At 41.7% G+C, this 14,976-nt stretch overlaps 1 protein-coding gene across 1 annotated transcript in view; it reads left to right on the forward strand.

Moving 5' to 3' along the window:
- Positions 1-14,976, forward strand: part of DNAH11 (dynein axonemal heavy chain 11) — a 292,856-nt gene that overhangs the window by 70,198 nt on the left and 207,682 nt on the right. Inside the window, exons 19-23 of the mRNA XM_043967174.1 lie at positions 3,680-3,796; positions 4,325-4,411; positions 7,352-7,510; positions 9,229-9,312; positions 12,166-12,324. Of these exons, the coding sequence (XP_043823109.1) occupies positions 3,680-3,796; positions 4,325-4,411; positions 7,352-7,510; positions 9,229-9,312; positions 12,166-12,324 (606 nt within the window). The remainder of the gene's footprint in view (positions 1-3,679; positions 3,797-4,324; positions 4,412-7,351; positions 7,511-9,228; positions 9,313-12,165; positions 12,325-14,976) is intronic.

Below are 14,976 nucleotides of genomic sequence, written 5' to 3' on the forward strand. Positions count from 1 at the left end.
CCTATCCTTCTAATCAACAACACCTTATATACAATAAAGGCTCTATCTAGAAAACCAGAAGCTTCTTCCATTTACTAGTCTGGGAGATGAATTAAGGGAAGGGTTAAGTAGGGGAGATTTATGATCTAATATCCAATTTTAAATCTCACAATACCCTCATGAAAGTGTATTAAACAACTAACAACAAAAACAAAAGCAATTCCTATTTCAAAGAACTGCCAAAGCTAAGCCCTGGAAGGGAGCTCAATTCATACACAAAAGGAATCCTTCCTATAACATACCTGAGAAGGCCCTGTCAGGCTTTGCTTTAGCAATCGATTAGTAAGCATTGTTTAAGCACCTATGACATGCCAGGCGCTGTGCTAGGGGCTGGGATCCAAGTATGTATAAACGAGATCCAAAATACATGCAGAGGGAGGGGAGCAGACATGGCCTTATGGAGAGTGTAAAGTCTAAGCTGAACACTGGAGGATACTTCACATTTTTTGAGGAAGAGAAGAGGTGGAGTGCTTTCCAAGTATGGGGCACAGCCTATGCAAAGGTCCAGAGGTCAGAGATGTAAGGTGGCATAGGAGAAGCTGCTAGAAGGCTTACAGTACTTTGGGTCTGCAAACACATTCTCTTTACAAGCCCCTGAAGAAGATAGAGGTATTATCATTATTTCCCATTTCCACACAATGCTGCCTGAACTCAGATTGTTGTCCTTATCTCCCTCCCACTCGAACCCTGGTCTCTGCTCCCTCCTTACCCCCACCCCCAGCCCAGGAAGCTGGGGTCTGAGTTTTCCTTTCATCTCATCCCTTTGCACTTCTCAGCCATTCACCCTACATACATATTCCTTCCCCACTTCCTAGATCCCTGTTGAGTCTGTACTCAATCAAGGGAGCCACCTTGATTGTATGTGTATCATGTTAGCACAGTGGAAAGGGGGCCCAAGCATTTATTATATGGCTAGTATGTGCCAAGCATTAGGTGGTATGAAAGAACTAAATGAAAAAGTCCCTACTCCACAAGGGGTTTATATTCTACGGGATTGGGAACAGGAATCCAAGAAGTTGGAAATGTAGTATCCTCAATGTAGAGCTAGAGGGGACTTCTCAGGCCATCTAGCTTAGTCCTCTCACTTCACAAAAGAGGAAACTGAGGTCCAGGGAGGTGAGATCACACGGGTAGCACATCACAGATTTGTACGGATGAGTGCTATAGTGAGAATTCCTTTTCTCATTTGGGTTGAACTAGAGGACTGCTGAGGTTCGTTTCAATTTTAAAATGCTGTGATTCTGTGAAGTTAAATAAGAAATCAAGTGATTTACTATTTATTGAAAAATAAGGGTTTAATTCAGTGATGCCCAATTACAACTGCTTGTGTAAGACAGCAAACAGAAAAAAAAAAACCACCTTATTGTAACATGACTAGCTTATAAGGTGGGAGTTTTCATCTCATTCCCTACTGTCTGTTATAAAAGTTTCAATACATATCCAGGTAATGGGAACATTTCCCTCCCACCTCCATCTATCAGTCAGCAAGCATTTATTGTTTAGCATGTGCCAGCACTGGGGGAGAGGAGGAAATGCAAAGTACAAAGCAGATCTTAGGGAATTTTCCTTTAACCTACAACCGTGGGTGGATCAGCCTGAATCAGCTGCAGAGGATATGAAGGCCTTGGCCACTGGATGAAAGCAATGGGCACCGCAGAGGAAACCTCAAGGGATCAGGTGGGAGGCTCAGGAATGCTCTGCAGAGGCAGGCCCCCTTCTTCCTGTACCAGAGGGCAGCCAAGAGGCTGTGGAGTGGGCTGCCTTTGTACCATCTCTCTGCCAACAATCCCCTTGCCACCCTGGTGAGGCTTGTGCCCTGGGCCCTGCTGTCCTAATCCATGATGGTCTCCCCTGGACTGTCATTTCAGGAAAGCCTCCATCCTACTTCATTTTTGTTGTTGTTGTTGTTGTTTTTGGTGGGGTAATGAGGGTTAAGTGACTTGCCCAGGGTCACACAGCTAGTAAGTGTCAAGTGTCTGAGGCCAGATTTGAACGCAGGTCCGGTGCTTTATCCACTGCACCACCTAGCTGTGCCCCCCCATCCTACTTCATTTTGATTCTTCCTCTCTGACAATTTCCTCACCAAGCACCTCGCACACTGCCCACCATTCCCCTCTCTGTGTCCCTCCCACTTTCAGTTGAGAACAAGGGTTGTCTTTGTTTCTTTATTTCTCTCCCCAGGTCTTAGCCCAGTGCTTGGCACTTAACACATACTCAATAAATGGTCACTCACTCATTTATTCATATTCACTGGCCATTTTATCAAAATTATTGGACCAGGAAGAGACAATACATCCAGCTGGGAACATAGTTATAGACCTGACGCCAGACATGAATACAGAGAGATAATCATCCAAGGGATGAAACAACTTCAAGGGATATAACACATTGAGTCAGAGAAGAAAGCCACCTGTGAACTCAAGAAAGGAACAGACCTTGGGATCCAGGCAGAGTAGCTAAGTCAGCAGAGATGTCTCGGTGAAAAGGGGCTATGAGGAGTCTACAGAGAGAGGAACGACTCCCAGGCTGTGTCGAATTACCTGTGCCTCTTGTGGATCCTAAAAGTGTGCCTCAGGACTATACTGCCCTAAGTTTGAGTCCACTCTTCCCATAGATGTCCTGCATATATTGGTGGCATGTGGGAGGAATGTTTGGTACTTACTAACCTATTTTTAGCAAATACCTCTTTTGTTATTGTTGTTCAGTCATACCCAAGTTTTGGGGACCCCATTTTAGGCTTTACTTGGCAGAGACACTGGAGTGGTTTGCCATCTCCTCCTTCAGCTCATTTTACAGATGAGGAAACTGAAGCAAAGACGGTGAAATGACTTGCCCAGGGTCACATAGCTAGGCAGTGTCTGAGGTATATTTGAACTCAGGAGGAGACCTTGAGACCAGGGATTATCTTACTTTTTCATTTGTATCCTCAGTTTTCAGCACGGTGCTTTGAACATAGTAAACACTTCAATGTTTTGTTCATTCATTTATCCATTCTTTTAAGACATTGGGGATTCTTGAGCAAGAGAAGTAGAAAAATCACTCGTGGGCATACTCCTAGAAGTCAATGTAACAGCTACTCTTTGGCAACTCAACCCAGGAGGGAGAGCACAAGTTGGGGGGGGGGGGAAGCACTCAAGAGCAGGCGTGACACACACTTATTCTCAGACTTTGGTGGCATCAGAAACACTGGGCTGGTTTCTTAATTCTTCAGCACTCGTAGATATAAAATGAAGAAAGAACTTCCCAAATGATGACAGGAATCTGACATGTTAGGAAAATGTATGATCGGGAGGCTATGACCAATGTGACTGTAGGAAATTTAAGAAAAATGCAATCCTCTTAAAGGTCATGTGATGGTGACATGCTCTCTCAAAGGCGGGATAGACTTTTAGGCACAACTCTCAAAGTCTCTCTGCTAAGTTACAGAAGGGTGCTTCCAGAGCAGGGGATGCAGCACCCAGACCCACAAAATCAAAGACCCTGGAAACTTTGCAATAAATACAATCATGCACTTGGCCTATGGGGAAGCCTGGGGTAAATATGCCCTAATGCCAACTACATGAATGCCACCTATTGTGGGTCTTTGGGTTTCCATGGCAACTGTCCTGGTCTTCCCATCATGTACTTTGATTTTTCCTAGGAATTGCCTGAAAGATGGAATACTACCAAAAAGAATGCTGCAACCGTGAGGCATAAAGTTGCCCCCCTTCAGAATGTGGAGGTCACTGTCATCAGGAGAAAGTGTGTTTTATTTGACGTAAGGGAGACCAAATACTCCTGTTCAGAGCATCTTGTTTTTGTTTTTGCAGGGCAATGGGGGTTAAGTGATTTATCCAGGGTCACACAGCTAGTGAGTGTCAAGTGTCTCAGGCTGGATTTGAACACTGGTCCTCCTGAATCCAGGGCCTGTGCTTTATCCACTGTGCCACCTAGCTGCCCCTGTTCAGAGCATTTTGACAAGACTGTTTTGTGTATTTATTCATTTACATTTTAATTTTCTTTCAAAAATGGTTTTTGGATTTGGGGGTGGGGCTGGAGGTATTTTACATTGTACTTACTCACCAATAACCCTCCTCCCCCTGAAGCAATTTCCCTTTTAGCTTAGAAGTACGCTTGTAATAAAAATAGTTAAAGCAAATTGGCAAAATGTGTGTGCAACAGTTCATACCCATAGTCCACTACCTCTTTACCACAGGGAGAGATGTTGACAAGAATACTTTAAACAGCTAATTGATTTAATGAAATTTTCTTCCTACTCATCTCATTTTTCTTCCTTTTTTATCAGGGGAAACAGGTGGAGTTCAGAGAGAGATTCAGAAGAAAAGCTCCATTTGGCTTTAATGCAGAAAAACCCTATGAAGTCCTTGATGAGGTAATGGCCCTACAGTTGTAACTGGGTCAGGCTTAGAGAAAGCATGGGGAAAAAATGAGTCTGTGTCCATTGGGGTTTGTGTGCGTGAGCTTTAGGGCCGAAGACCTGGAGCTGGGAGGGGTGCTGGAGTCCATCCAACCCAGCTGGCTTTACAGATGAGAGTGAGCCCTTGCCCAGAGTCACAAGGGTCAGAGACAGGATTTGAACCTTTGGCCTCCAGCCCCAGAGCCCATACTCTGCCCACTGTTCTACACTGCCTTCACTTATTGCATCCTCCTCCAAATTGAGATCGAGCTTGCTTAAGTCTGAGTTATCCAACCTCTGCACCCCTTGATGTTTGAAAATTTATTCAAGCAAATCCCCAAATAGTCAAGTGCATTCACAGACTATTAATTTCCTCTTATCTTGTATTTGACTTCTAGCAAACTGAGTCAAGTCAGCACTTGATTCCATGTACTATGGGAAAGGAATAGGGAGAAGACATTCCTTTGATAATCTGGAACCCTTATTCTGGTCAAAAGTTCAATGCCACACTTGATACTAGTAATTACATTGAGTGACTTGACAATTTTTCTTTTGACCTGACCTCTGAGGCAGCTAGGTGTTACAGAGGACAGAGTGTTAGGGTGGGAGTCAGGAAAATCTGTGTTTAAATCCTAATTCTGACACTTAGCAGCTTTGTGCCCCTGGGCAAGTCACTCGCTGGTTAACATGGCTGCCCCTCTATTTCCTCATCTGCAAAATGAAAGGTTTGGACACAGTGGCCTCTTGGGCCTCATTAGACTCTGAACCGATGATTCTCTGAACCTGCAATTTCAGTGTTGTAGGGAAATTCCAATGCAGAGCAAGAAATGCTCAGCTATTTAGTCTTGGAGAGTTGTCTGGTGAAGAGAGAGCTTAAGTAGCTTCCTCTGGTTCACACAGCAGCATTTATCAAAGGCAGGACTTGAACCAAGTCTTTTGGACTGTGTTCATTACTACTCTTCACCGTGTGACATCTCATGACTTGACACAGTTACACAGATAAATTGAAGAGGTCAGTGATTAAGAAACAACATATTTGGTTTCAGAACATGTTTTCATTGCACATTGGAATTTGTAAGAATCCAGGGCACCCCAAACAGAGCACTCTCCAGTGGGTAGGTCAGCCTCTGAAGCTTGGGAGCTGTCCAGCTTTCTCAGCTCTCCTTCATCTACAATCTGCCACTAATCTTGAAGTGAACTCACCACTTCTAAGACCCGTTCAAAGCACCAGCAAGCTGAAAGTAGGACTGGTTTCTCTTTTGAAACTTTTTGGTTTCTACCTTTTGCTGGTAGATGATTTGGCTTGAAACGTTCTTCTAGTTATGACTAGATTAATCAAACATAACATGTTGAAAAAGTACTTACTTGAAAGAAATGACATCTTTTTGCCTTCTATTTCAGTTGAGGTTCTCTGGCCAGTTGGTCTGATATGTCTTCCAGCTCTCAAGCCTAAGAAATTTCAGGAGCACCAGCATTCTTGTTTGCCTAGGGCAGACACATGCTTTTTATTTTCATAAGACTCACTATCCTAATATGTGGTTGATTTTAAATGACTTTACTAATAATTGGGATCAATGTCAACTTGGATAATCAATGTCAACAGGTCACTCCACTCTGGTGGAGTGTTCTTCCTAATACTACACTGTTTAACTTTTTCTAAAAAATCAATGACTCGAGGGGACAGTTATATGGCACAGTGGATAAAGCACCAGCCCTGGATTCAGGAGTTCCTGAGTTCAAATCCAGCCTCATACACTTGACACTTATTAGCTGTGTGACCCTGGGCAAGTCACAACCCCCATTGCCCCGCAAAAAAAAAAATTAATTAAAAAAAAATCAATGACTCGAATGAAGGTAAAAACTGCCTGCATGATTATGACATTAGCCGATGATAGGAATTTTCTGCATTTTAGAAGATGAAACTAAACAAGGATGGATATAAAGTCCAGGTTCAGTCCAGAAACCATTCATAGTATGGGGGGAAGGTGGCTTCCTATCTCTAAGATACTTCTCAGCACATGTAGCTAGAATTTGAGTCAGGAAGATTCAAGTTCAAATCCTGCCTCAGACACTTACTAGTTATGTGACCATGGGCAAATTACTTAATTTCTCTTGGCCTCAGTTTCCTCTTCTGTAGAAATGGGAATAATGATGGTATCTATCTTGCATGATTGTTGTGCTGATCAAATGAGATAACATATAAAGCACATATTATATAAATAGCAGCTGTTGGTGATGATGGTGGTGGTGGTATTCTGGGAGTCTAAATTTCCCTCTATCTTGAATATTATATTCAGTTCTGGGCATTGCCTTTTGGAAAGGACATTGACAATAATATTCCCAGAATATTATCATTTGCACTATATTTTCACTTGTGTTTTTACAGCATGTTACTTATAGTATAATGGAGTATTATTGTTCAGTAGAATGACACTTTAAAAATTGAGTCATATTGTTTTTCCTTTAAATGTGGAGTTTTAAGACACTTGCTACATTTTTAAGTATGATTTTTATCGTCTCACGGAAACCATTTTTCCAGGGAAATTTCCAATTTTACAATGAAAACCAGTGGGGAAAATAAGACTCGTAGAAATTGGCTTCTCAGCAAACTTTGCCAAGGGGCATCAATTCCATTAGTAGAATCTCTAGGAGAGAATTCAGTGAAGGAAGCTGTCAGTCTCATGACTGTATCTGGTAAGGCTTCACTCTCATTTTTATCACTGAATGATCACAAAAAGTGTCAGAATGAAGTCCACCTGGCTACCACTTAAATAATGAACTAATTACCTTGTGGAACTTCTGAGATAGGGATGTTTCCATACCTGAGGTAGAGAACTTGAGCAGGCTGGGTAGGCTCACCTGTTTCAGGTAGCTTGTTGACAGGTAGGATGAGTGAAATGTGTTTTCTTCTTCAAGGCAAATGAAGAGCTAGAGGCATTAGAGGAAGAAATGCTGCTCATGCAAGAATCGACAAGTCTTTTCGAAGTGGCCCTTCCAGACTATAAACAAATCAAACAGTGTCGCAGGGAAATCCGATTGCTCAAGGGCCTCTGGGATCTGATTATTTATATCCAAGTGAGAGCTTGTTTTTTAAAATCATTGTCTTATGTCCCTTTGGCTAGTCTTCTTTCTTGTGTGTATTTGTATGTAAGTGATCTTAGGTGTATGTTTGTTTCTTATAGCACTAATAAATTATGTGGCTGTCATATTTTTTCAGATTTCATCTAATTTTTCTTTTGTAAAAAAAGCCAATCTTTGAGTTGTTCACATATCTCTGCTAGAAAAATCTTCAGTTAAAAACATCATCCTTTCATTTCAGCATTTACATAACACTGCAAAGGGGTTCCTGGTTTGAATCCCAAAAGTTTTTTTTAAAGATTTATTTTAAACACTGTTAACATTTTTTAAATTATATTATTTGTGGAAAAGATTTTATTTGTTAGATGAGAGCAGTATTGTGTATGGGGGTGAGGGGAAGTTAAGCTAGTGTGAAGTGATGGGATAGAGGAGCAACAAGAAAACATTGAAAATACACAAAAGAAGTCAAAAAGAAGTTAGGGACCCAGAAATAAAGAAAGCAACAATGTGATTGCCTTCGTAAATAGAACAGATGCTTTTAAAAACCATCCACAGCTAACAGAATTTCACTGTGTGGTGTCTAATTATTTTTTATTTTTCATTGTTTGTAGATATTTTGATGATTATTAAGTTAATAATAAAATGAAAAATAGAATGTTTTGGACTTTATTTGTAAGTGTTAAAAAGTTGCCTAGGACTCAAGTCAGTAAGCATTTGTTAAGTGCCTGCTATGTGTCAGGCACTGTGCTAAGTTCTAGGAGATCAGTGGAGTCATACAATGACTATGCCACAGAGACCTATTGTATCAACAAGAGACCTCAGAGTACAATGTGACCAGTAGAATACTAGACAGAATGTGGTCCAGAGACCTAGAATCTGATCCAGGTGCCTAAGAACAGAGGCTGGCCAGTGATGGATTCAGATGATGTCTTTGGAAGCATGATTCTCTTTCATTCGAGGATCAAAAAGTACTAGGTTTTTAGTCAGTCAACAAGCATTTCTTTTTTCTTCTTCTTTTTTTTTTGGGGGGGGTGAGGCAATTAGGGTTAAGTGACTTGCCCAGGGTCACATGGCTAGTAAGTGTTAAGTGTCTGAGGCTGGATTTGAACTCAGGTCCTCCCGAATCCAGGGCCAGTACTCTATCCACTGTACCACCTAGCTCCCCTCAACAAGCATTTCTTAAAGGACAGTGGTTTAGGGTTACTAAGAAGGCAAAAAACAACCTTTTTCATCAGGAAGTTGAACATATAAAATAACCAGATACATACAAGATATATGTAGGCTTGGTAGAAGATACTCTCAGCAAGAAGGCATCTGCAGCTGCGGGGGGATCCAGAAAGGTCTCCTGAAGAAGGTAAGATTTGAGCCGAGTCTTGAAAGAATCTAGGGAATTTTAAAGTCATGGGAATATTCTTCTTTCAGATGTAATTCTAACTAAATGCCTGCTGTGTAAATGATAACATCAATATGTATATCTAACTTTTCACCATCATCAGAAAGTGATGCGTCAGATTGTTTGGGGGGGTATATTTGACCCATGCCAACAACTTTTTGTTCTAGATTTAGAGGGTATTTGACAAGGGCAGTTAATATTCAAAAAATTGGATTTCCACTGGCCAATGGTGCCACTGTGTATCATCAATTTCTATGTTATGTGGCTAAGACTCACTTTCACCAAATGTTGTTGACACTTTTATCTGCTCCTCCGGTTTCAGAGAAGCATCGATAATTGGACTAAAACCCAGTGGAGACAGATTAATGTGGAACAGATGGATGGAGAGCTGAGAAGGTTTGCCAAGGCAAGTTCCGAAGCTGTCTACTACCACAATTTATTTTTCTCAACACCGCCTCTTTTCTGTCTTCCCCTACTCAGGCTCCAATGGGTTTTTGGCACATGGGCTTGCTTAGCTTGAACATGACCATCTGAGATGATATTTCTTCACTATCATCCAGTCACACTCCTAAACCAGAACTGTCTGTCCATGAATGGTTTGGTTCAATTATCCTGTAGTTTATGAGTTATGAGTCACCCTGAGGGTATAAGCAATCCTTCTTGTAGTCGTTAAGAAAAGTGAAGGTGACTGGAGATACAAAGGGGGGTGTGTGTAGGTAGGACAGGACCTCAGCTTGTGGGGAGCTCTTAGTTTCTTCTCTTGGAAACAGCAGCTAAACTGTATTTGGTACACGTGTGGGAGCTCTAACCCCATTGGTGGAAGTATTTACTCTCAGGAGAGCACATGCAACGATCTAAATTCCACTGAATTCAACAGGCATCTATTAGGCACCTAGTGTCAACATAATTCTAGGCTAAGAAGTGAGAATGTAAAGAAAAAAGGACAGAGTTCTTGCCTTCACAGCATTTACATACTACTGAGGAATGGGTACGTTATATACACTGATAAGGAGAAGATTAGGTATGATGATAGTAATGAAGATATCAGGCAATGAAGTAGAGAAAAAAATCTACTTTGAAAACAGTACAGACTCAAAGGGATCATAGATCTCAAGCCAGAAGGTACCTCAGAGGACATTTAGCCCATCCCACTCATTTTGAAGAGGAGAAAACTGAGAGATTAAGGAACTTGCCAAGGTCATGGAGATGACAGGATCAGAGATATGTAGCCAGAAGGGGCTTAGGAAGCCAGCTAGTCCAATCCTTTCATTTTACAGGTGAAGAAACTGAGGCCTAGAGAGGTTAAGTGACTTGCTAAAGTCATGAATTGTAGTCAATGTCAGAGGTGAGATTTCAGCTCCGGAATGAGGGCTTCTTCCATTGTACCACTGAGCAAAGCATGTTTGTGTACATTTAACTGCAATTAGAATATGATTGCTCTAAGGTTTGGGCTGGGCATTGAATGACGGGAGCATCCTGAACTCTCCACTTTCTTTATATCCATAGGCATAGCTATGCTAGGAAGTGAAGCAGATTAACAAAAGCAAACCAGCCCAAAGGCCCAAAGATCACAGATTCAGGATCATAGCATTCTGAGAGCTGGAAAAGCCTTCAGGTTCACCTAATCCAGCTCATAGCTGAACAAGGATCCTCTTCCCAATATCCTCGGTCAGAATCACTCAGCCTTGGCCATCCATTGAGGGAAAACCTGCTTGCCCCCAAGGCGGCCTGTTCTATGGTGATGAGAACCCTCACTGCAGCTTTGTGATTTCCACCCACTGTTGCTGGGAGCCCACTGGGAGCAAAAAGAATCAGTCCAATCCCTAAAAGAAAAAGAAAAGAAAAAAACCTTTTTTATGTTACTGACCTTTTTACAATTAAGAATCATTTATTTATCTCTCCCTTCCCCTAATTGGGGGAAAGGGGAGGATGGAATACCCTTGTAACAAATGAGGATAAGCATAATCAAGCAAAAGAAATTCCCACATTGACCTTTTCCAAAAAAAATTGTCTTGATCTCCTTGATTCCATCATTTCTCTGTCAGGAGGTGGGTAGCATCATTGTAGGTCCTCCAGAGACATGGCTGGTCATTGGACTGATCAGCATTCTGAATCTTTTGAAAAGTACTCATGGTTGCAGTGTTGTTGTTACATACATTGTTCTCCTGGTTCTGCTGACTTCCCTCTGCATCATTTCATAGAAGTCTTCCCAGGTTTCTCTGACACTTTCCTTGTCATCATTTCTTACAACATAAATGTATACCATAATTTGTTCAACCATGTCCCAAATTATGGGCACCCCTAACACCAGCTTCGAATCTCTCTTCCACAGAGAAGAGAGTAGTTATTTTGTCCCTCTGGTCCCCCAAATCTTCTCTTCTCCATGTTAAACATTCCCAGTTCCTTCAATCAATCTTTATATGGTACAATGTTGAGACCTTTCACCAGTCAATCAATAAGCATTTATTAGGTGCTTCCTGTGTTTCAGGTGTTGTGCTAAGGATACAAAGGAAGGCCCAAAACAGGACCTGTTCTCAGGGAGCTTACAGTCTGATGGGGAAGCTAACATAGAAATAATTAGGGACAAATAAGATATATATGTATACACACATATATGTATCACATATAGTCATGTGAAAGTAAATATAGAAGGAAGACACTCATGGTGAGGTAATCATCTTGCTTTGTTCCTTACAGAAGTCTCTAGTTTATTAATTCTCTTCCTAAAATGCAGGGCCCAGAAAGGGTGACCTTTAATATCCATAGCATTTATTTGGTTATGTATAAGGGACAACAACAATACTGATGATAATAAACTCAGCTGACAAACTCTAGAACATTTCAATAGCTGTTTGTAGTCCCTAACCAAAACATTTAATTGATTTTACATGCTTTTATATCCTTGCACTAAAGTTGGAGAGCTATTTCTTCCATAGATGAGAGGATAATAATAATAATAAGCATAAACCAAAAAACCGACTAGAATTTATATAATACTCTAAGGTTTGTAAAGGACTTTACAATCATCATCTCATTTGATTCTCACACCAATGCTGGGAGGCAGGTACTATTATTATCTTGATTTCACAGATGAGAAAACTGAGACAAACAGAAGTTAAATGAATTGCCCAGGGTCACACAGAGTCTGAGGCTGGATTTGAACTCAAGTCTTCTTGACTCTGGACACAGTGATTTATTGACTGCATGGCAAACTATACACAAGATGATTTAACCATTTACAACAATCCCTATTCCTCAGGACATATGGTCACTTGATAAGGAAGTACGCTTCTGGGATGCTTACCTGGGACTGGAGCTATTGGTGAAGAACCTGCTGGCATCTCTGAGGGCAGTGATGCAGTTACAGAACCCAGCCATCAGGGAGAGGCACTGGCACCAACTGATGGATGTCACAGGGGTCAGTATCTGGTTAATTCCGCCTATGCAGGAGCATAAAGGTGGCACTGAAGTATCATTTATAAGGTACCTTCTGGCATGAAGTAAGGAAGATGCCCTGTTGATCAACAGTTATAAGAGGATAGCTCTGGACATGGAAAGTGCAACTTGGGGAGAGGTGAAAGTCAGATGTGATCACTTTCATCATGTAGTCAGTAAGAGTGCTTTCTCATGGAGAAATGCTTCTAATAACAAGGTTGTATTATTTTTCAAAGATACTTGATTGTGCACAAGTTTTTGCATCAGTTGAAATTACTTTTTGTTCTTCCAAATCTCATGGCTGGCTTTTCCCCTCAGTTTTATTAATGACTTTTATTTTTTGTATCACAATCAGTTCTTGAAACACTGCTCACCCCCACTGTGGAACCAAACCCTTCCTTTCAACAAAGAACAGTTAAGTAAAAATATACAATGCAATGACCGCACTTAATAATTTATGCACCATTCTGCCCTACTAGTCCCCCAGCTAAGAGAGGAATGGCAAATTTCATTATTTGCTTATCACAGTCTGTGAGTGTTTGTGGTTTTGTTTGTTCCTTAAGAAAGAAAAGGAACCAAACCTAAACATGGCTTCACTCTGAATGTCAGGGAAGCTAATAACCCTTATAAGTTCCAAATGGATGAGACTAATGAATATCGTGACAAAAAAGTCTGAGAGTAGCCTTTTTGCTTTTAAGTAAAAACTAAGATGATATGTAGGGAACTTAATTGTGTGGAAATTTATTTTGATTTGGGGACCCTACCTTTGGGCCAAGATTAGAAAGCCTTAGGTACTCAGGGTCTCTTCTGTGTGGGAGGTGCTGGTGCCCCTCCCCCTCTGCTTCAGCTGAGCCAAAAAGCCCCGTGGGCTGTACAAGACACCAGGTCAGACAGCTGGGGGAGAGAGCCCCAGCTCCCTCCACCCTGAGAGAATCTATCTGAGAGATCCTGGGCTCTTCCAGGCCGGGTTTTGGCATAGCCCGTGCCAAGGTCCCAGGCATGCCCAGGGGCATGGCCCCTGGAGCCCTGGGTATGGTACACACGAGACACCCCAGCTGCAGCCCTGGCTAGCGGATTAGCTTGGTGTGTATGGGGGTGCAAAAAGCCCCGAGATTTGGGTGAAGAGAAGTAAGATATATAGAGACCTGGGAATTAGACAGCAGGAGGAGGCCGAAGGACAAGATTAAGGAGGACTCCGGAGACTAGAGACAGCAGTGGGGCTGACTAGAAGGAACAGGAACAGAGGCCGGCGGACAAAATTAAGGGGGGCAGACGAGATTAGAAGAACAGAAAGGGGCGATGACAAGATTAGAGGGGCGGCAAAGGTGGCAGAGGGCAGACTGACGGAGCAGACAGACAGAACGGGAGGCAGGAGAGAGCACAGTCAGCATAGGGTAGTTAGGCGGAGTTAGTGAGAGGAGCTGAGCAGTGAAAGTGGAACATACCCTAAGGCTAGAGGCAGCAACTGGCCCTTATTATATTAAAAGCAGACAGGTTGTAAAATTTGCATTTCTTAACCCTTATCTCTTACATTTATTTTTATAAATAAACTCTGCTTTGATTAAATAGTTAAGAGGCTTCTTGATCTTTTGCTTATCGATTTGGGAGCAGAGCTATGGGGGAAACTTTATAAATATTAAGTTAACAGCAGTCAGATTTAGCCTCCCCCAAATTAGGCCCATTTAGGAAATGGTAAACCACTCCAGTATCTTTTCTGAGAAAACCCAAATGGGGTCACAGAGAACAGGATGTGACTGCAACGACTGACAAGACATTTAGGAAGAAAGGTCTCTAGGAAAAGATCTGGGACTCTGGGATAGTGAGCAGAAAAGTCTTTAGCAGGAATGGTGGGTAATACAGGTTCCAACTAACTTCTGTGAACAAAGAAGTGTGTGTGTGTGTGTGTGTGTGTGTGTGTGTGTGTGTGTGTGTGTGTAGAAATTCTAAGGTTAGGCTTTTTTTTAATGACTCCTAGGTCAATTCACTAGCAAAGACTTGGTGAAATTAAAGAAATGAAAGGAAGTCTTATTAAATCATTCCAGTAGTTTAGAATGAAAGGCAAGTGAGCCACTCCCAGTTTTATGGGGATTTAAATTGGATGCTAAAAAGTGACTTGGGTGATTCTTCTATAAAATGCACTTTGTAGACAGAGATGAGAGAAATGTTTGGTAAAAGAAAAACTCACTGTCAGCATTGAGACTGGTTCTCTTAGTGACTCAATATCTCTAACTTAGTCTCTTTCAAACGGTGCAGCATGGAACCTTGGAACACCTCAAGTTTCTTTTTTCGTGACCTTTATGTTGTTTGTTAATTAGCATTAAAAAGAATAATTTGAGAGGATTGAACTACCAGGGTTCTACCAAAGTTTTGTCTAGACTGAAAGGTTCTACCATCCTGAGAATGTTTTAAGAATCATACTTTAGTCTTGCCCTTGCATGTATCTGGGAACCAAGTATGACCTCAGTGTGAAATGGAGAGGACGGCAGCATGGTATAGGGGAGAGCAGGTTGGACTGGGAACTGAGGGACCCAGTTTCTGTTCCTGTATCTGTCTTAACAAGGGCTGTGGCATTAGGCCCTGGTATCTTAGTCTGGAAAATGTATGGGTTGGACTATATGACCTTTCAAGTCTCTTT

Source organism: Dromiciops gliroides, chromosome 5 (genome assembly GCF_019393635.1).
Source record: "Dromiciops gliroides isolate mDroGli1 chromosome 5, mDroGli1.pri, whole genome shotgun sequence".
NCBI classification, from domain to species: domain Eukaryota; kingdom Metazoa; phylum Chordata; class Mammalia; order Microbiotheria; family Microbiotheriidae; genus Dromiciops; species Dromiciops gliroides.